The sequence below is a fragment of the Onthophagus taurus genome, chromosome 2 (genome assembly GCF_036711975.1).
Source record: "Onthophagus taurus isolate NC chromosome 2, IU_Otau_3.0, whole genome shotgun sequence".
Classification (NCBI taxonomy): domain Eukaryota; kingdom Metazoa; phylum Arthropoda; class Insecta; order Coleoptera; family Scarabaeidae; genus Onthophagus; species Onthophagus taurus.
In genome coordinates, this window is record NC_091967.1 from 15,294,373 (window position 1) to 15,318,218 (window position 23,846).

General features: G+C 31.9%; 1 protein-coding gene across 2 annotated transcripts in view; it reads left to right on the plus strand.

Annotated features, from left to right (window-relative positions):
- Positions 1-1,879: 1,879 nt before the first annotated feature.
- LOC111426935 (phosphodiesterase dunce) overlaps positions 1,880-23,846 on the plus strand; it is a 256,405-nt gene continuing 234,438 nt past the window's right edge. The window contains exons 1-3 of one of the 2 annotated variants that reach the window (XM_071194357.1): positions 1,880-1,965; positions 13,133-13,283; positions 17,600-17,717. In XM_071194357.1, coding sequence (XP_071050458.1) covers positions 13,145-13,283; positions 17,600-17,717 — 257 coding nt within the window. In that variant the 5' untranslated portion in view covers positions 1,880-1,965; positions 13,133-13,144. Of the gene's footprint in view, positions 1,966-13,132; positions 13,284-17,599; positions 17,718-23,160; positions 23,742-23,846 lie in introns of those variants that run through there. The other variant, XM_023061837.2, reaches the window with a different exon arrangement.

A 23,846-nucleotide genomic window follows, 5' to 3' on the forward strand; every position in this document is an offset into this window, starting at 1 on the left:
ACTTACTGTTTCAGGAATAATAGGAATATGATCTGGAAAAATAATTAACCCTGGTAAATGTGGTTCTACTGAATTTATAGAACTGGAAGCTTGTGAATGTATGCTATTAGATTCGACTACTGATGGTAAGCTAAGAAGGTATAGAAGGTATAGAAGGTATAGAAGAAGGTATAGAATATTGGTAATTTCAGCTGATGTTGCTTCTAGAGTGTATACATTACTAGTAGTTACACAGTTCACGTTCTTGATTTATATCAAAATATTTGTTATATGCTCAATATTTCATGTAGACGTGGTGTTGTTTTTTTCCGTTAGCCTAACCTTGCTTTCAAATATACAGTAAAGTGAACCATAATTAACATTGTTACTCAGAGCAGCTTTTTGCTAAGATTTACCACTTTTTACGTCACCATACGCATCCTTATAATGCTATAATGCTCGTTGTCTTTCTAACACGTGGTTACAACTGTACTCTACCACAATTTTAAGGAAAAGGATGCCACAAAGAAAAATATTATATTATTTACAATGTGCGTTTTATGAATAAAACTAAATTCACTACTCCACCTGTACTTACTTGATAATTAAATAAAGTTAGAATCGTACTTAGACTTGTTAGGCGTCGTTTTTCTTAAGTACCATGTTATAATCTTACCCAGTCTACTCTACCACTTCGAGTCGCTTAACATTTCTGGAGTTTTGAAAGATAAGCAGGTTATTTCGTACTTTGCATTTGATAGCATTTGCTTGTTAGAATGCTAAGTTTCTGAAATTTCATTATGATTTCTAAATTATTTATTAGTTTGATTATTTTTTCTTAGTTTCATATATATTGAGCTTCCTTTGAACTTTTTCGATCCACTTGTTGAGGTCGCTGTTTAGCAATAAATGCCAAACAAGATACGAAATCTGATGGGAATAGCTGGGATCACCGATAACGTATTCCCAAGGGTTGAAAAGAATGTATAGCTTTATTTATAAATAGAATTATACACGGTATGATAAATGAGAAAATAATACTTATGTTAGGTGCGGTTTATTGTTCACAAAAATCCAATTACAAGACTTTTTATAAAAACAGCATACGATAACAATGATAACAGAGAGTTACATGATACTACCACTAACAAGTAGCAGATAGCTGTATATAATTATGACAATATCAGCATTAAAACATAATCAATATCGGACAAATTAGATGTTATACTTTCGACATACCTACGTAATCGAAAAATGTTCGTTAGATTGTAGCTGCGTATCTACATGATCTGTTGGCCATATCGAAATTTATCTTGTAAAATAATTTTAATAATAAGTTTAAGATATTGTTTGTCGTTTTAGATGCCCAAAGCCGAAATGATGAGTATTGTGACGTATACAATGTAAACAATAAAACAATCAATCAAAAAACAGAAATACATTTAAACTTCAAACATTAACTAAAAACTTCTAAAGCATAATTATTTTAATTAAAACTTATTAATTGATATCTCTGCTCTACATCTTTACATAATTTTTGATTGAGATCGAAGAATTAAATAATTGAGGTTGTTTCGGTAAATGTAAATTTAAAAGAGATTCCTCCAAGGGGTTATTAAGGATGGGAGTCAACAGGTAAGCACCACTTTTTGGAGCTGAGTGGTTTGCTATAGACCAGAGCAAGCGCGGTTGCCACAGGAACACGCGGTACCCCGCGCAGTTTTCCTTGTGGTAACGTGATTTTCTGCGTACATCGTAGCGGTCGCTTCATCCGATCGGACCCTAACTTTCAATCGGTATTCTATAAAGCAAAACAAACATTTTCGTGTTGTCCCAATTTTTTTTTGAACCTGGAAATCGCTAGCGGCATCGTCGTGTCATACACGTGCTTTTCACATTTTTCGTGTTTTTAACGTTTTCTTTGTATTGTGTAGATTAATAGTGGTTATCTTGTCCCAACTTTAGGATTTTTTAAAGGCCACATAGGTAAGCACTGTCATCAGTATGTACTTATGCCTAGTTTAATATTATAATAATTATATTATATTAAAAATAATCACCTTGAGAAAGTATAATGCAAATTAAAAGAGTCAACCTACACTTGTTATCTGCTTTTGTTATTATCTTGAGCTAATTGAAACCTTGTCCTTAATAAAGCAAATACTTCGACATGTCTTCGTACTATTTCTACTAAACAAATTTTAAAATTTTTTGTGTTGATGAATTTTATTAGTTTAGAATACACCAAACTTAACCTTGCCAAACTAAAACTTCATAACTTTTAAATCCTGCCCGTTTTAGATATCCTGTAGTTTAAGAATGTTATCCGGGAACCATTAAAACTTTGCTCGTTTCTACAAAAAGAAACAAAGACAATGTTGGTAATTCATCACATAGTTATTTATTTAATTTTTGAAATAGTGTGGCAATAATAATTTTTTCTTCAAGAAAATTTCAATTAAATTGTTCAACTTAAATCTCTTAAGATGATTTTGTCAAATTTGAAACTAAACTCGTAAATACAACAGAAGCAATTTGTAGGAAACCAAAGTAATCAGCTGATTCGTTAAAATCTCTCAAGTCATTTTATAAAAGAGAATTTAATATTACCTACTCGAGAAAACTCCTTTTACTTTCAGTTAACTTATCAAACAGCGTCGTATTCGATAATTACGTTTCATAAATTTAACAAACCCAATTTTGAATGAAATCTAAAACAAATTTGTTCTTTTGGCATCGATGCATACTGTAAAGAGCTTAGCTAATTGCAAGAAAATATGGTTAATTGCTAGGAGAGATTTTTCCCATTAAAACTGTCGTCTTAAATAAAAGGTTTTATTGGCTGCATTACGTCAATTTGAAATGCTTTTGCGATGGAACCGACACAAATAAGAAAAGTAGTGGAAGGTCAAAAGATCGGCGAAACCTTAAAACTAGCATTTCTAAGCCAACAGTTTTTGTATCCAATTACTCACTCCTTGCCTTTACAGGTTATGCAAAAGTAAAAGTGTTCCGATTTCAACGATTATTCATCATATTCCAACCTATAGAATGTTTTTCAATGAAATTATGAACAACCTAAAGAATTTAATGCATTTCTGCTACCACATCGCATGTGGAGAATATTAAAACAATATGAACACAAACATTATTTCGAATTGTACCGGTATTTGTTGCTGATCTAGATAAATATTTGAATTTCAATTTGAACGTGAAAATACTACCAAGATCGATAGAGGTTATAAATCATCGTAATCGCTATGAATCATGCGAATTCTGCTAGGTGGAATATTTACCGGCTGATTACGTTTTGGAGATAATTTTTACCTCAGGAAATTTTAATTAGCAACACTTAAAAAGGTATCAATATGTGTTACTTCATTTTGTTCTCTATTTAAATTCTCTAACAATAGAAGATATATGAATTAACTGGATGGTTGAATGTTTAAAAAGGCGCTAATTATTTTTGTAAAAAATGTTAATCTTTGACCATTCTAAATTTATTCATTTATTATATGACTCAAAAAACAGTAATAGCCATAAAGAACAACTTTTTGTGTAATTGATTGTTTATTAAATGGATAAACAACTAATTGTTTAAAAATATAATTAATAATTGTCAATTTGCTTAATAATATTATTTTAAGTAATTAACTGATATTTGTACATCACAATTAATTCCGCTACTAGTTTCCATTTTCCTACAATCCTTGCAAAATGGTCCAGATCTCCAACGTCCCTTAATTTACACGGACGACCTTCTGCTTGTATTTGCTTTTACTTCCCATCAGACTATTCGCTTCTACTTCTATATACTTCTACTTTTATTTATTCTAATCAGATTGATCTTTATTTAGCTACTGATCAGTTATGTTTAAATGACGATAGCAACGTTGTTGTACATTCTATTATTTTATACAACATTAATAGGGATATTTTTTGGTGTAACTAATCATTGTTTGATGCAATTTAACCGATATTCATCTTCATGTGCGTCAATAGCAACAAATTTATCGTTGTATAATACTAATCAATCACTTGTTTGCATAAGAAATTAATCCTTTAAATATCATTCACTTTCATGCATTTTTAACTTTAATAAATATTGGACTGAAAACGTGTAGACGATTTAATTTCAATAAATTTCATGTGTTGCTGTCGTTCCCACTCCTTGTATGAACTTTGACCATACTTTCTTATTCTTTGCCAGATTTTTGGCTTCCTGTACAGTTTCCAACACTGCCTTGTCCTAAGTTTGTCGAGGAAGACTACTTCCCATCTTTGATTTTTCCACCCTAACCTGCCACACCTGCTTTACTTGTCTAGTGTCATGTAATTGTCTCTTCTCAATAAAGACACTCAACGGTTCAATACTTAATTCACTTCTTCTATCGCTGTTTCTAATCTTATCCCTTCTTGTCACACCTTCCACTGTTCTCAACTACTTCATTTCCACTGTTTTGCAGCCAAAAGTTGATATAGGTCTAAATATCATTCATCTATCATCTAATTATCATCATTGCTTATCACCATAACTTTTCTTCTATTTTTGTTGATTAAATAAAAACTTAGGATAAAACTTTTTGGTCTCTTTTTTAATGTGTTACCAATTTTTATAGGCTGGTTAATTTTACTTAATTTTTATCACAACTCTATATATTAATTGACTAGAATCTATCCATTGGTTGTCTTGTAGTAAGTCTACTACAAAATAAGATCACATGATTTTCTTCTCTTCATTCTTTGGACGTCGTGTTAGTTGTCGATTTTTATCCAATCGACGTTTAGTTTCATGTTTGGTATCGCACGTACCAGGGAACATTAAGTATGTTTTTATTTAATCTGGAATACTTGAATACAATTATTGTTCAAGTCATTGGCACTGCTTCATTGGAGACTTTACGTTTGAAGTTCTTCTCATTCATCAAATATGCTGTATTTATCTGTATTTTAGAATTAATTTGCCTCTTTTCTGTTTTACATTTTTCCACCTAAAGTTGTATGTCGTCCAGTACGTTTTTACAAATTCAATGCTACAATTCCATGAGGAAAATTGATGACTGGGTTATGAAAGAACCCTATCAATTGTGTATTTGAAAGAATATAAAATTGTTATGCTTATTTATTGACTCAGAACTTGTGATGATAGGAACTTTGACTTACTCGAAGATATACTAACAGAGGTATCATCCGGTTTCGTGATGTACTACTTCATCTGACGCATAATTATACTATAAAATTTTCAATGTATTGACACTAATGAAATCTAGTGCTGGTGTAATAGGATCAACGAACATAATCGTGATGGTGAACATGCTGAACATGCAGCCTCTAAATATTCATATAAAATATTCGACTGCGATGATTTTATAAGGACTCTACGAAAACTATTAGACTTTGACGCAACTTTTTTCATTTGCACATAAGTCCAGTCACTAAATAAACGAGTAACTTGATTTTTTTACAAGCCTATTACAGTTAAACGGTTGTCGTAGCGGAGAGCACAATTAACATATACACGGCTAAAATGAATTCACATTTCATATCCAAGTTTATTTAATCACATTATAGTTTTGGTGACAGATCGAAAAGCTAGTTGATTCTCTGTAAACATCTGATTTGTCATAATAACAGTTATCGGTTATTTTCGAGTTTTTGAAAATATTTCTTTGCTGTACTTATGGATAATCTAAGTTTATATCAACGATAGAATCTCTGGTTTGTATAAGATAATACTCCGCCCCACTTTACGTGTACTTATATAAACAATGAATTTCCTAGGAAGTGAAGGATCCTATCGGATAGCCTCCAGGATTCCGGATTTAAATCCTTAGACTTTAGTACTCGAGATAATTTAAAATGTTGTGTGTGGGAGACATCACTAAACTGTAAAAAATTTATAGTTGTCTAAGATAAACATTAGAAAATGCGGATTTTTTGAAAGGGTGTACTTCTTTGCATTAACATTTTTATGTAAAAATAAGTAATAACAACAATAAGTAATTAATTGTGCCTGTTAACACTCTGTCGACTCCAACAATTTTCAATGATGGCTTCCATTTTTATTCCACTGCAATGAACATTCTTTGCCAAATCAGAATCGTGATGAACCACCATCTTAACCATCCAATATTTATATAGCGGATCTTAAAAGTATTTCTTAGCTTTTTATTTTTATGGGTGGATTCTAATATAATGATGAAGTACTTGAACTCAAATTGTTTCTTGTTATTCTTACCAATGTCGAATTAAAAAATAGTAAATAAGATATCATTTTTGATATAACTGATTTAAAATATTACAGAAGAAAGTGCACTAAACACTATATTCAAATATTTAATATTTAGAACGAAGGTGATTCTCCTAAACTGTTTCGAATAGATAGAGCGCTGGTGTGAAATACTTATTTCCTGTGAAATTCCATTCCCTTCCGGACGTATGAATTATTTATTAATCAACATATCGACTCACAAGATCGATGAAGACAAAAACCTAGCTTTTGATAAAGCAAATATTAAGCTGTTGTATTAAGTTTTCCAGTATCTGTAAAATAGGTTGTAATACATTTATTTCAAAAAAAAAACCTTGAGATCTTAGTTTAAGCAATTTCATCAAATAATAAATGTAATATTATCTAACATAACGAAAAAAACTAACTAATAGTTGCAACAGGTTCTTATGAGATTGATGAAATACTTCAAATATAACGTTATATTGGTTAGTACGAAAAATTCTTTTATAAAATTCCTCAACATCGACGGCTATATCCTTCTAATTTCAAGGGATTTACATTTTTCATTAGGCGTACGGTTTATCGCGTCTTGAGCACGTATGGCATTAAAACGAATTAAAACGCTTTTCAATTTTACATCGCACGTCTATGGATAATATGCAATTGGATCGATCGTTTTATTCTCGCCGCATTCTCTATTTTTATCTTCGATTATCGAACTAAAACGATGAATGTCTAGAGTACAGTCAACACGTAACGGTTATTTATGTATCAGGATGCTTTTCCGTCGGAGTGCGTAACATATTTTTTTTGAAGTCATTGAAAGGCTAAATTAAACAGAACAATTTTGAAAATGATGACTTAACAGTTTGATAAGTGGATATAATTAAATTGACTTTTTTTCTGTAGGATAATCGAGTAGCGAAAAAATTCTGTGTACGTGGAAACCCAGAAAATTTTCAACTCAATTCACTTAAAACTCTCGAGACCATAGGACGAGGAACTAATGTAATTCTGCGTGATGCGACTTTGTAAATAATTACATTTGGGGCTAAAGGGACGAAGTTTTTAAAATAACTTCCTCCTCAACGCGGGACGAGTTTACTTAAAAAATTAGAGCAAGAAAACGATTAACGAATGACGAAGATTGCAAACGAAACTTGGGCGAATTATGACAAAGTAATCACCGATTATGCGGTCAAGCGAGGACTCTATCTAATGGGACAGTAATTACTGAAAACTTAGTTAGCCGAATCGATATTTAATTACTAATAATGCCAATATAATAATTCTATAAGATCAAATAAAGATATGATTCTTATGCATTATTCTTAGATTTTATGTACCAACTTTTTTAATCGTTCAAAGATAAGACTTAAAAAAAGATGTAAACCAATTTACTAATATTACAAATTATTATTTATTATTAATACTATTGTTACTTTATTTTAACACGGTTTAGCTTTTACGTAAATTACAATCGATTTTCTTACGTTGATATTTCACTTCGTCCTAGAGTAATGAATGGGGATATGTTCTTACAAAATTGCAGTCATGCTTTAAGTTCTAGCGAACATCAGTAAATTACAATACATATTTTAAATTTATTTCATAAGAAATTACAGCTATTTAAGAAAAGAAATTTGATTGAAACCTTCGCTTTGCATTAATCAAATATTTTACAATCAAAACTATTGATTGTTGCGTCACCAGGTGAACACTGTTCAAATCCATTTCATTGTTCTCTTTCTGTCGTTTTGTAAGCAACTCAACTATTATCGGTGAAATTCAGCATATATGATGAACGAACGCTATTCTACTGGTATTCAGAAATCCGTTTATGTAATTCCACGTACATGAATCGAGTTTACAAGAATTTGCAAGTGAAGCAGCACTTTAATATTTCATACAAATCGATATTATTCGTTCCAGATGAAATCGTTTAGACCATTCTAAAGGCTGATAATTTATATCATTTATTTCTCAAGAATAGTTTGAACAAACCATATTAAAGTTCATACTGAAAATTGTGTGCTTTTTGTATGATTTAATGAAAAGGTATTCGAATTAAGTGCGAAAATTGAACAATTATTGAAACATTTTTCATTGAATTGAGTACTACCACTTTATATATTTCCACATCAAAGGAATAATTCAAAAATCAAATATAATTATTTACTGTTATAAACTATTTTTTACAGTCTACAATATGCGGCACTATTATGAAATTGTAACACTGATACTATTGAAATTACAAAACCTTTTCTAAACATCTAAACCTCATCTAAACAGTGAGCGATTTAATTGAAATTAATTAGAAATAAAGTTTTTAAAACTACATGTTTTTAAAATCGTTTAAGTCATAAATAAATACATTGTTTTAACAAATACATGAGGAAATTGTGAGGAAACGTTCGGAATGTAATTAAGGTAACTATTCCTATCCGAGTAACTAATTGGGAGCTCAAGAGCCATTCGTGTTTGTAGATTAAGCTAGCAATAATAAATATCGATTATCTGTAAAGACCAAGATCAAAGTATGAGCCAAATTCAATATTTACCCCACGAGATTTTTTTATGGCAAATACAACCCTAATAGGTTTATTAAATCAAAGAAACTTTTATTACATTACGTATTCATTTTTTACCAATAAACCCCACGATAAAACGAAGCCGCTTTTGAGCGGAATTCAATGTGTAAAAGAATTTCTTATGGGAAACCAGTGCAGAAAACTATAAAAACGCACAAGTACTTGTTTGATATTCCTTACGCGTCACGAAACTACTAGAACACGCTATTGGAACGTTCTTTCCATCGAGTTTGAAATCGAAGAGCACCAACTACCGATTTACGTTCATTCTTATCAAGTGAACCTGTTTATTCAGTAAAAAATAAATGGGCTATACCAACATTATCCCCTCAATAAGCTACGAGCCTGGTGACCCAAGATAAAATTTTGAACGGTCGTGTTATTTCATTAACAGAACAAGATTTATAACAGATATGAAACGAAAGTTTAAGGAAAAGCGTGTAACTTAATATAAACACCAAAGTTTAACAATCGTTTAAAAGTTATGAAAGAACAGAATCTCTTCTAAATACTCAAGCAAAAATAATTAATTTGAAATTGTATTGGAGAAACGTTGTATATGATAGTAATGACTTTTAAATCAACAAAAACATGTGTTGAAATGTTCTGTTATTATTTTAGGATTTTGTAAAATCGATGAAAATATGGAAACAGTGCTTTGTTTAAATAAGAAAATGGAAGATAAGCACGTACAAAAAAGGGCAAAAAAAAATATGAAAAGGCCTCACATTTACATTGTACCCAAACGAATCACAAAAATTGAATAAATATTTGCTTATTACTATCATCAAGATTTAAAATTATCGAGATATAGTAAATTTAATTATATAGAAATGATGGTGACCTATTTTTAAACGACTAAGTACTCAATTGATTATTGAGTGGCCTTCCTTTCCGTAAAGATAACGAACTCAACTTCGAGCTTGATAGATTATAGATTATTTTATGGACGTGGTTTTGCTGTTTGAACAAGTGCGACCGTGGTAGGTGATCGTTACAAATCCGACCTCCACAAGGAAACATTACCGATGAAGCTCCAGCCAAGCATTGTTTACGAAGTAATTGTAACCTTCTCCAGAAAGGAGGCGATTTGTACTGGGAGGTGGAATTCCGCTAATTACGCCTTTGAGAAAGGTTTGAAATTTAATGGAAGGAATGCAGCAAATGAGTTAAGAAAATAAGGCAATAATAAATCATAATGACGTCGAATATAGCGAAGGAAATTTAACGATGTATTTCTATGTATAGATCCGGTTATTCCTTATAAATAAAAAAACACAACCTGCACAATAAATTGCAATCCTTTAAACAGCACTCTAAAAGTCAAGCATCTAATGAAATCGAAAGAATGATATAAGAATTGTCGTATTTGACTAAATAGCAGACTTCGAATGCGAAATAACATGCAGCTATTCTACTTATCAATTTCATAAAGAGGATTTCTAGTAAATTGGCTGGGAAATAAAGGAACAAAAAATCGATAATTAGTACAGCTTAAGATCGCGAGGTGGATAATTTGAGAATTGACAAAGCAGATAATGTTAAGATGACGTAATAATTAACGATGGAACGGAAAATGTTGGTTTGTTGAGACAAGCATATATGCGTAGTGTAACCTCTTTTGGTGAGACTTACTCTACAGAGCCTAACCACATCTGGAGACGTTTCGGCAACGTAACTAAAACGCAATGTCTTCTCAGATCTCGATATCTAGGCTATTACTCACGTTCCACGAATAATACAGTATTTCTTTTTAGGATGGAATCTAGAATCAATTAAAGAGTTCTATAAAAGAGCTGACCACTAAGCCTTGATAGTCGTGGCTGTGTACAATTTGCGAAACACTGCAAAATTACTATCGAATCTTATGGCAAATTTACCTAATTCGTCGTCTTGCACATTAAAAACCATCGACCGGCGACAATATTCCAGCAGAGTTACTAGAGATTAAATAGCATTAGATCACCATGATGCCATTAGAGCCTTGGCAGAAGTTTTGCGAGAATCCATTCTATCAAACCGATCTCTGATGTCATGCGCTAGCAATATGTCAAACGAAGGACAACACCACTATAAATTCGTTCGGATAGACCGGCAATGGGATTCGATCATCGAGATTAACTAGCAAGGTCAACGTGTACAAAGTCAGTATCAAATCATTACCGGAACTCGATATCCTTTAACTAACATCGTAGATCGCTGTTCCAACTAACATCCGGATAAAAGGACTTAAATTCAGATAGTTTCCGTAATCCCGACTTCGTGGTCAATAACGATGCGGCGGCGAGGGTCATCGACATCTCAATTATTAACGGTGGTTAAACGGATGCAGCATCCAAATGTTATATCATATGTGGTGTTGGAATATACAGTAATAATATATACATGAATTAAGTGAGGGTAATGAATAGTGGACGATTTGAAAAGTGAACGAAGACATTCTCCGCAAATATTGAGTAATTCAGGAGAGGGCAAATTAATACTTCGTATACACTAGGGGTCCAGTGGACTCCAGCGCCAACTTTCGAGCTAAATATGAAACCTGTAATAGCCAATGCGGTCAATTTATAAAAGTTTTTTTTGTTATGATTTTTTTAATAAAAAGCGCGGTTTTTCACGACTTCGCTCATTTCCGTACATTTTTGAGAACCTTAATTTCTCGTCAAATTTTTTATTGTAATCCTATCGCATTCTGCATAGTTTAAGCTACGTTTTCGCGTGTGTTTCATTTAAATCGAATGAATAGTTTTCTTATAATAAGCATTCAAAAATCGATGGGCCCGTGTGTATGGCACGGGATTACCTAGAGGTGTGTATACGAAGGGTTAAATGAAAAAAGGAGATAATAAATCAATATAAACGTAGAACAAAAGAGAAAATAATTCCAAAATTTGAAGTTCATAAATATTGTCTTGAGAAATTTTAATTTCTATTGGAAACGAAATCCTAAACATCCAATTATTTACTAAATGTTGCACATTACAATAGCTAAAAAATCTACAAATATTTTTTGTGTTTTGACATTCAAGTTGATTGGTTTTCTTATCTAGTTTAATTATCTTTGGTGGTTTTTAGTGGTTATGTAAGAATACGTTATGATGATAATGATTTATTTCATATAAATGCCAGTAGACCTGTTTGCGTTCTAATTATTATTAGATAGCGTTATATTAATTATTTAGCAACGGGAATTGAAGCTTTGACTGGGAACAGTGACGTCAGCAAAAGTATAAGTATAAGCAAAAGCAAAGTATAATGTAGCTAAAATCAAACAACAACAACAAACAAAGCTATGAATTATATTTTCAGAACAATTAGTATTTTTTCATGTTTGAGTTATTACTTAAATTGTTGTTGGTGCTAATGAAAAACTTTTAAATTACTTTTGTATGAGTAATGACTAAGTCTTGATAAATTAATCTACCTAATAATTATTTAATTACCGGTATCATTATTATTTCCTTCACATCTTAATCTCCATATCAAATTTCTGAAGCTCATTAGTTTCACCATTCATCTAATCAACGATGTTCATGCGAAAAATCAATATAAGGATTTCGTGAAATCATCAGTTGTGTATTACGAAAGGCATCCCTTACGAGAGGGTTTTCTTCGATAAAGTTTAGGAAAGCACCTTAACGATTTCTACTACATCAAGATATATTGTGTTGATTGAACAAAGGCACGTTGTGTAACTCTGGTAATAGTATCAGCAAAGTACGAAATCAAGGAATTCTTTTAAAGCGCGAATTCTATAAGAAAAACTTCACATTTAACCGGTGTACATTTAAAATTCTATTTCCTTTCTTGCAATTTTTCCTTTATCATATACAAATCTTTGTCGCCACCAATTTGTACAATAGATTAACTGTTGTTTACGCTTATTAGGTAAATTGTGACAAGTATTATTTAATCCATATCAAGTTCTGGTAGGCTACATCGTGGTTACGTCAATTAAATTACTTAGTTATTTTCAAGGGTTTCCAAAAACAAACATTAATTTAACTTATTTAAGTTATCAAGATTTATAGGTATCTCGAAATTGAAAATAAATAATCTTGTTAAATCGTATTGTTTATATAAGCTGTAAACAAAATATTTTCAAAATATATGTAAAAGTAATAGATTTAAGATCCATAAACGCGAAAATTGCGTGTAAAACAAAAATAAGTGATTCAAGGTGCCTGATAACAAAAATAAGCTTTGCCAACGTAACCTTCAAAACGAACAAAAAATAATCTAATAACTTTTAGCAAAATCAATGTTTTCGGTATAACCAGAACATTATTTGATAAATCACATCTTATGTATATTATATTTTATTTTCCAGTGCATCGTAAAAATGACTTCCATAAAATTCAAAGTAACCAGAGAAGATTCGCAGCACCAGTCGCAGCAACAAGTTATTCCTTGCGCGCCCAGCGGCGACTTTTTGTCTCCTTATGTCTTCGCTCCAAGAAACTCACTTTCCACCATCAGCGGTAAGTTATTGACACACCGACCCTGGATATCACTCCATCACTCTCGTCTCGGTAAAAAGCGGAGACATTTAATTAAATGTCAGCGCCATTTCAACGAATCTCATTGTTTGACAAATTTCAACTCGTTTTCCTGCCTATTCCCTGAAGATCCTCAAACGCAAACACGAATAATAACACGTCATACAAAAACTGATATTGTAGTGATTTATATATGTTTTCTTTACAATGTACAAATAAAAATAACACATTTTTTCTCGATTTGATTGGATATTACCAAAATTTAAATATAAAATATAAACATACGGTAACTTTGTTGAAAAGGGAAGGTTTTTGACAATCCCTTTACAATTAAATTATGTAACCTCCGGTGGAGCAACCCTTTTAAAAACACGTTTCGACCCGACCTCAATTTTTCATCAACCTTTAGGTGACGTTACATTATACAGTGTAAATATTTACCCAATAAACGTTATTTTATGATTCACGCCTATTTGAATAAAACAAATAAATTTACATAAACCTCTCTTTAAACATTCTGTTAGAATATTAACTAAGATTAAGTTAATTGTTTAAAAATATTAATATTTTTTAATTTAAATTTTGTGGTGAATGAAAATCAATTATTGAGTCCTTTCAATCTTTGCTTTAAACTTTAATAGTTTATGCGAGCAAGGATTCTTGTTCGCAACAAGTTCACACTTTGCAAACATCAAAGTTTTGCATTGAAACGTGCTCGTTACTTTTGGATCACCTGTTTGACGTAGAGTCAGCAAAACGAGTCTGTTAGTAATAGTCCTGGTGTTGTTTGATCTTGAAAATGTAAAGGACATCCTCGCGCTGTTAACTTACTAATTTCAACCGCCGCCTAGTTAGTGGTTTATTCAATGCTTTAATACCATCGGAGATTATGCACAAATTGCGGATGTAACAAGCTCCATGCGCCAGCACTCAGAAATATTTTAATCAAGTACTCTAATAAATTATGAGATTTCTAATAACTAAAATTGCGTGGGTTGTTATATGAATTATTTGTCTCTATTCGTGGTGATAACTCATTTAATTAAAAGTCAATTAAACTGAAAGTTTTAATTTATGGAAACTAATAAAGCTACTTCACATTTATTGCAAGGATAAGTTGTTACGTCAATGACTAAGCTTTTGAAATAACACAAAAAAGAAAGGAAAACGGAAGTATAACATTGATCAATTACCCAGTTTGAGCTTACTAAACAAAATACCCCGGAGGTAGCTTTTAATGGAAAGTAATCAATCCATCTTGGACTTTGGTTGTTTCAAGATTGGATTCATAGATAAGAACGTTTAAACTAATCAAGTCTAAATTACTTCCAATTTTTAGGATTTTAAATTATGTTACATGGAGTAATAAACACCAACAAATTTCCGGGGAAGATTCTTTTGCGAATATTAAGATTACATTTTTAATTAACCCATATGCAAACTTGTTTATCATATCCTAATGAAATGTAAAATAACTTAAAATAGCAGCTCGAATGAGTAATCGATCCTGAGGACTAAATTTGATTACATCGGGGGAGGAATACTATATTAATCTAAGTGAATGGTTCTATTTCTACATCTTAGGTTTAATTTTTTTATGGAATGGTACCGAGATCCCAATACAAATTTTCGCCGTCCCAAAACAATAAACTTCCATGAAATCCCGAAAGCGGGTCAACGGTGACTCACTTAGTAATTAATGTTCTTCAACCTGCAAATTTTCAGTAAATAGGTATTATTTTTATCTAAAAACTGATAAAGTGAATATGAAATCCACGCATATTCTTATATAAAAATGATTACAAACTTATCTTCCACATTTTGTGGCGATTACAAGATTTTCTTGCCATTCTAGAAGCTTCGATGGCCGAGCTCAACGCATTTGGTAATCCTTATTTCTAATTTGATTACACCCTTTAGAGATTTGGACGTTGCTAAACGCTTTTTCAAGTTCTTCTAGGAAAATTTTTCTTTGAAATATCTTTGATAAGTTTGATTTTCACTCAGGATTTTTCAGAATCCAGATGTCTAGAATGTTATAACAAGTAAGGTCAATAAAATTATAAAACAATCACAATAATATTCCTCTTGCTTCTTTTCAAACATCAACATCACAAAATTATTTCTGGTTTGAACTTATTTTGTTCAGTGGATATTTCATGCAGATGATTTTGTAAAGTAAGATACTAAAGTGATGGAAAACCAAAGTGGTACCAACCGAAGTCAGCTTTTTCTGAGCACTTCTTTTGCTAAAAACATGTTTGCACGTAAACATTGCATGTAAATGAGTAGTACGTCATATTATTACGTTCACTTCAATGCCAACGCTGCGGCAAAGTCTTGACAATTCTTGATCATTGATATTTCTAACTTACATTGCTGCTCGAAAGTCTTGTTCGTTTATGTCGGTAGGCGTTAGACGTACTTTATCGAAAATTCTGTGTCTTAGGCGGTCTGTGGAGACGAATTCACACAGTATATGTTCAGATGTCTCTGACTCGTCATTATAAAGTCGACAAGTTTGATCCTCAGTTTGTCCAATGTGGAAGAGATGGTATTTTAGGGGCGCATGGCCGGTCAGGAAGCCTGAGAGTGACCTTAGATCTCCTTTGCTGTGACATAAAACCTCTTTGGTTTTATTTTGCGATGGAGTTATCATACTCTTCGCTTGTCTGTGACCTTTGAGACCTCCCAACTATCGATTACCTGTTTTAAGCTTGAAAAATGGTTATGTTCGAGCTGAGGATCAATTTAATGCGGCTATTTGGTCCAGCTGTCTTTGAAGCATCGGTGTACCAAGCAAAGTACCTCTTTTAAGTTGAGGCTCACGCTTCGTCCAATCATTTCCAAATATACTTCGAACTGCCAAAATGTTGATTCATTATAACATGTAAAAAGGTCGTATATATTGACGATCTTATTATATACAAGGATATGTACTTATTATTGCTTGATAAATAGGTTTATTTAATGCTTTGGTAACTTACTATAAGTTTTCTCTGAAAAGATTAGTAAGAACTAGAATACCTAGAAATTTAAAAAAAATTAAATTGTGCAGAAAATAATGATAACAAAATAATAGCGGAAAAAGATGTTTTCTTCTAGGGAATAAATCAATTTTGGGATGGCGAAGGTTAATAAAGGAAATTATCTTATCAACCCTAACCTAATTAGTCACCGACAAGAAAAAGTGGAGAAAATCAAGTATACAGTGATGTTAAAAAAATTTATCTTTCATATGAAATTAAATATAATATAATAAAAAATATTCGAGTTCCTTATTTTATCGTTCAAGATCCGCCGTAGATTTCGTTAAGTTTATAACTTCCTGTTTCTAAATCGCTGGCGTACTAAATAATTCTGTCACCAACTTTTTAAGTTATTTTTACCGATTTTCCGTGTCGTGATTTTTACCTGATTCTTGAGATTTGATAAACAAATTTGAATAAATTTTATTTAATAAAATAACCTTCAATTTCTCCAAAGATACACCCTTACCAATATTTGATATAATGCAAATTAGTTTGAAAATGGTAAAAAAATTTTAATTTTTTCTCGTTACCCATAAAAATTTAGATTCAGCAATGATTTTATCGAAAGAGCTGCGAAAATTTCAAGTATATTTTAATGAACAGCAACGGAAATTGAAATTGCAGAACGTTTCCATCAATTAATCTTTCTGGGTTAAAATGTAGTAACTTCGAAATGAAGTAAATAGATGATTCCAAGAAGCAAACTTTTATAAAAACTAAGAGTTAACTTTACAATACAAAACTATGAAGCAGATATAAAAGCTTTATGCTTTATTTCATTAAATAAAGCGTTTTTGCGGGAAAACCCTTTTAAAGGAATAGCATAATAATAATAAAGTTCGAAACCCTTGTATTAACGTCAATGTATCGTTAAATATCGCCTGGGTTAACAACGGAAGGAGTTTACCATTATATATTGATGTCTCGATTATTATCTAAAGTGTCTCATAAGTAAGATCAATGATATGCGTTATTGACACCATATTATGAGTTTATAATGTTAGTTATGATGAAAAATTTTTTTTTTCGCACACTAATTTTATTTTCTCCATCAGAATTTATTAAAAAATAATTAGAAATTATTTAATTCATAATGATAACATTAATGTGTCCATTTATGTTATAAATAAAACTATATTAGCCTCTGCCTCCACCATAAATTTCATACCACCATATTAACCACATAATAAAGTTCTGAGTCCCCGTTCATAGATGTCCGTGAGAAAATCAATAACAATTTGATACGGTAGGTTTCTGTGCTTACAGAGTACTCCTCTCGGAGGAGGCGGCCAATAACACTGCGCATCATGCCCAGGCTTAGTTTGCCAGCCAGAAGTACGTCGGCGCCAGCATCAACTACAGATACCGATTGGACATCGGCAAGGTAGGACTATGAATAAATTTTTGTTGTTTAGTTACAATTCGAAATTGTTACAAGCAAATATGAAAATACAGGCTTTAATTGAAATAAATATGTTTAAGCTTTATTCACCCACTTTATAATCAAAAATGTGTTTGATTTCATATTCAAATCGTTAAATATGCAATATTTACATTTTATTGTTATGTTTTTCGAATGCTGAAACAATTTTGTTTAATATTAAGTATCGATAAATATTATATGATTCATAACAGTTAATGGGAATTGATTTTAAAGTTATATCAATAATGAAATATATGATATCAGCTATAAATAGCGTCAATAACAGAGTTTATTTTCCATTTAATTATTTTTTAAATTACTATGTATTCATAATGAACAACAAACTAAAAACGAAAATCCTTTCATAATACCTACGCTTTAGAACACTAATATTTGACGCTATATTGCCACTTTCTGTACATATCCCAAGCATTCAATTATAATGCATATTTAATTGAAAAGCTAAACCGAGGCTAATGTTCCAAAATAACGTAGGTCGTATCTCTGCACACAAACGTGTTATCGTATCGCATAAGCATTATAATGTTCGCGATTAACCTGTCATAAAACAATTTCCGAGGACGAGAATATTCAAAAAATAAAATAATAAAAACGTTAAGGTTGCCTTTATATAGTTTATTATGCGATTGTAATCTTTTATAAATATTTAAAACAACCAGTGTATCCCTGTATAACTTTCTTTATGTATAAAAAGCTTAGATTCCAAAATCCTTTCGTAACCAAAAGTATAAACAGGACCATGAAGAGGGTAGTGGTAGCTTATATTAGAACTTCGACTAAGCTCGTAACTGTTTATGTGGTCGATGTAAAATTCATAAGAATGCATTATTGTATGTCTAACACAAAATCAAACCTTACAACGAATAGATAAAAAAAGGAAAAACTTAAAACAATATTACACCTGAATTTGAAGGTTTCTTGATGTCGCATACGAAACAATGATAAATGTTAAGGGAAACTGAACCGTATTCGGGGCTAGGATGCTAACGCTATTAAGTATGGTAATTATGCAGGAACAAAATGGACTACACCGCAGTCCGCAACTTAACACATTCAACCGTCTAAACAGAATTATTCACTTTATATAAATTGTGCAAAATCTTTAGGTACGTATCCGAAATGTCAACTAAAAAAAAGTAATAACTAAGTTGATGAAATTTAAAATTGAAACATTCTACATTCGATAACATAAATATACATCATGCAAACTTCAGCCAGTGAATAACGAGCGCAAAAACTTAACGATCTGTTCTCGTGGCCAAACAAAGAAACTTTCGTTTTTTACACATTGCCTTGTGGCTTATCGTTCGCGATCTCTGCCTTGTTTCGTTACGTTCAAAAGATATATATTTAACTTTAAGATTGAATTCGTCACTGTGTGGGGAATTTATAAACGTGAAAGTAAGGTAGAAAAACGAAATGAAAAATAATTTAATATAAATACCTTGTTAAAAGAGCATCGAAATAAATTCATCTTCATATTTTAATGAATATTTTAATAATTTAAATGTCTTTTTCTTTAAACTAGCATTATTACAATTATTTTATTTGTTTTACTTTCAATTTATTAAAAATATTTGTATTAAAAATAACTGCTGAAATTTATAACAAGTTCTTTCTAAAAACAAATTCCCGGGTTTGTTTATCATATTATCACGTCAACTTAGTTCGTGGCCAAATATAAAGCCTAATATTTATTACTCATTAAACCAGAAATAGAGCTTTTACGACCTATAACGAGATACTTTCGTGGTTATATATTGACTGCTAAGTAGATAATGTGTTGCTATTACAAATTAAATTAAAATATTAATATCCATTTGATAAACCAATAACGCATAGACATCAATGATTAATGGTGTTTAATTAAATTAAATTAAATTTAAAAAGGATGTCGTGTTAGACATCGAGATATACCAGAAAGAATCTTCTTAAATTTATCGCTTTGCAATAAAAACTAAACGCAACAGATTGATCGATAGCTTTGCGCAAAACAGCTTTATTAAACTGCCTGACCGTTTGAAGTTTGTTGGCGTATTGTAGAGTTTAAACTAAAAGTTGAGCCAATCACGCTATTACAGGTTTTGCTTCGCTGTTTCCACAAAGTGGATACCATCAAACTTATCCTGTAACTTTCAGTGTAAAGTTTGCTAGTTTGTATCCATATCAGGTTACAAGTTGAAGACGTTTAAATTCATACTTTTTGTTCTGTCACAACAACTATATTATACAACTATGATCGACATTTATCGTTTATTTAGTTAACCCTTATCAAATGGTGAATATCCTTGGGAAACTTGTGGGGGTTGATATTAAATAGAATTCATTCTCTTTGTTTATGTTTATGATGAATGGTTGAGCCTGAACATTAAAGTGTAATTTAATTTTTCAAAAGTTTTTGATATAATGGATAGAAGCGGTATTGGACGATTAGCTCACTCGGTAAACTATCCGGACCAGTATTTGCCAAAATATTTCATCTACGTTGGAATTTAACCAACACCACGCTTTTTGCAAAAGGATCATAAATGAAAAGGAGGTTTAATTATTTAACGCAATATTTTAAAGAAGAGAAAGTCATTACATTAAGAAACATAAAAAATATACGTAATTTGCATAAATACTTTCAGGTTGACGAATATCGAGTGTGAGCTATTAACTTTGGAAGTTTAAAACTTTAATGGAGTTCACCAAAGATGTTATTATTCCAAGTCCTATCGGAGGAAACCTGTCGCCCCCATCCACGCAAGAAGATTTCACCATATCCGAGGAAACGGCTCAAATAGCTACACGAATTAAAGAATTTGTGCTAATGTCGATAAAGCGTTTTTCTTCGACTGCTATCAGGGAAGAAGATGTACAAAAAAAAAGAATGATGTAAGGAAGACAAACAGAAAACTTGGTTGGCTTAGAACAATTAGAGCTCAGCACTAATTCTAAAGTGCGTACACGAGGCTGTATTAAGCCATGAGTCCAAGAAGACTGTCCAAGAACACACCCAACGCAATCTATTTGGCCCAGAAGATGTAGATGTATATCTTCTCAGGTTTGGGATCCCGAAAATTCAGACTACCTAAATGCTCAAACACCACTCTCTTCAAGTATTACTTGCTGTTGAAGACCTAGCCTTTTCTTCGTCAAACAATTGTATATATTGTGGAGAATCAAATGTTCGTACGGACATTATAATACATCGAAAAAAATTTTCTACTCCCATTTATGCGGCAAACACCGTATTTCTACAAAATGCGTTTCCATAAATAGCTGTTGTCACATAAATACTATAATTAATTAATAGCATAAATAGCCTCACTTTAAAAGTGACCTCATTCGCGTATTTGATGACGGTAAAAAAAGATTTTTTGATTGTTTTACTTGACATAGAAATCCCGTTCTTTACAACCAGCGTAGCAGCAACCTGATTATGATCAACTGGACTCCTGTTGGTCAATGCATCCTGTTGGTTCCATATCAAGAGTGAGCTAAATAAAAAACACGGTTGCAAGTAAGATGAAAGATCAGTAACAAGACTTGACCACTTCTTTGATACTATAAATCCATGCATGATCTCAGCATGGATTTATTGCTTAGCTCTTGTTGTTAAATCATGTAATCATTCAAGCGCATCAGATGTAACGATTGCATTGTACTGATGATCTTCGACACAATAATAAAACCTATAAATGGTTACATGGCTTCTGGACAGTTCCTGTTTATTTGCTTTTTTAGGACGTTTTTTCTTAAATAGCTGGTTATTATTTATTGGGATTAGGTCAGGTGATTGTAGGAGTTTAATGACTGTTGGGCAGTTGTAAATAGCCTTACATTATAGTTTAGATCATTATCCTAATAATGATTGAAACCTATTTAGAATGCCCGTTTTAATCCATTACGCCTTCCTATTATAACTAAAGCATCCACCTCCCTGCCGATATACACTCACAAACCATTATTCCACCACCAACATTATTACAGTTGACGCTAGATTTTTTAGTTCATTTCTTTGTAGTATTTCCATCAAATCATTATCGTTTCCAAATAAATTAAATTTATTTTCATCTACAAAAATTACTGTTCCAATAGTAATATTCTTTTCATCTTTTGTAAATTAACACAGAAATTAAGTTAACACACAATTTTTTGTAATGTCTCTACCATTATTGTTTACATTTCTGATAACGCGGCGTATGGTTTCGGGGCTTTTACATTTACCTCCATTATTTTCTAAATTAGCAGCAAGTTCAAGGGCACTTAAGTGAGAATTTTGTAAAGTGCTTGGTGTTCGCGAAATATCCACTGTAGTTAATTAGTTAGCCGCCACTGTATTTCAGGTACTGAAATTGTACACTCATTCACACATAGCTGTGTGAATGACTCTACATCCAAACCAGGAATATCTGGATCAACCCCAGAGACATATGAAGGTTATACGGAAATGTAGCAAATAAACGAATTGGAAAAAAATCGTGAAAAGTGTTCAAAATACTTAAATGGTGTTAAGTTAATTAATCAAGCGAGATATTGAAAAACATGTAGAATTTGCTAACAAAAATTTATTCATTTAGAACTCTATTGAAAGTAACGAAACGAAAGTATTTCATCAAGTATCACGGTTGTAACCCATACAGAATTTGTTAATGAATAACTTGTAGATACGTAATAATTTTCTTTATGAATTATGCTTTTGAGTAATGCAACATAACAGGTAAAATTAGGAAACTGGCAGTTTTAAGAAAAAATATCGATTTATTAATTCCTGGTCTGAATTACGAACCCAATTTATCAGTCAAATATGGAAAACATGTCATTGACACACAATATCGTTGGATGTTAAATGCAGCGTTGCGTTTTGTTATTCGTACAATGGCTTTTGATTAAAACTGAAAAATACTTTTTTGCAAGGTACCAAAAATCGGTACAATCATATTTATTATGCTATATGCGTGTACCTGTTTTTCAGTTTTTTTACGTATTTTCAGATTTCCTGCGGCGCTGATATGTTGTAATAAGACACGAACCGGCAAATTGCCTCCATAAATCTAACCGTGTTAGGTAATAATTAACCGCTAATAAAACTGTTAAATAATGCAGTTGAAGTGACATCTCAATGAATTCTCTTGACGGAATATGTGTAATTCCACACATCTCACCGTTCATTTTAAAGGATTGTATGTTTGGAATTATCGGCATGCCAAAGTCTCCCGTCTGTTTTTGTTTGGGTTCTCTTCTAAACGTGGACGCAAGCGCTTTGTCGCCTAAGCAAGCACGTGTTCCAGTTCAGTTTATACCTGCACGCCCGCAGTCGCTCACAGTTCTCCTTAATCAGTGTCGCGGTTTCACAATTTTCTTTACACACGGCCCATGTGACAAACAATTTGCCCACCTTATCTATTTAGCATGATTTAGTTAAATAAATCTCTACACTGCAAAAGGTTCGTCAGCGATTCGTTGGTGTAGAAAAAGAAAAAGTTGCTTCGCCGTTGAACCGGTCCTTAATTTTTTTCCTGTTCGTTACTTAATTCCTTTCGGCGATAACAGACACAAATCGAGTCTTGATTAATCAGGATTAAAAGTGAAAGTCTTTATGAGATCTCGGGATCTGATCGTTCCCGTTTAGTTGTTTTTCGCGATTTGTGAATAGTGAAGTATTTAATATTTTACAGTATTGCACAATATAATGTCACAACAAAATTAAATAGTGATGTCGGCAATGTTTGAAGTGCAGCAGGAGATCGCTGCTCGTCTGGAGCAGGAACGTTCAAAACGAGATCAACTTTTAGCGGGTAGAGGAATAAGATCTTGTTCTGAACAAGGTCCACATCCGGGAAATCACCTGTGGGGTGCAAGACGTAATCGAAAAAGAACTTCTGCACCTCAAATGGGTTCGCAAAGTAGTGGTATCCGTACTGCTTTAATCTTAAGATCTCGAAGATCATGGCCTGTTGCCCCTGTTGCTGCACAAAGGTAGGATACCATTCCATAAACAAGTTGATGACAGACATTGAGTGTTAACAAATAGTTTGATGCCCATTTTAAACTTTAATAAAATGTAATTTAATTTAACCCATT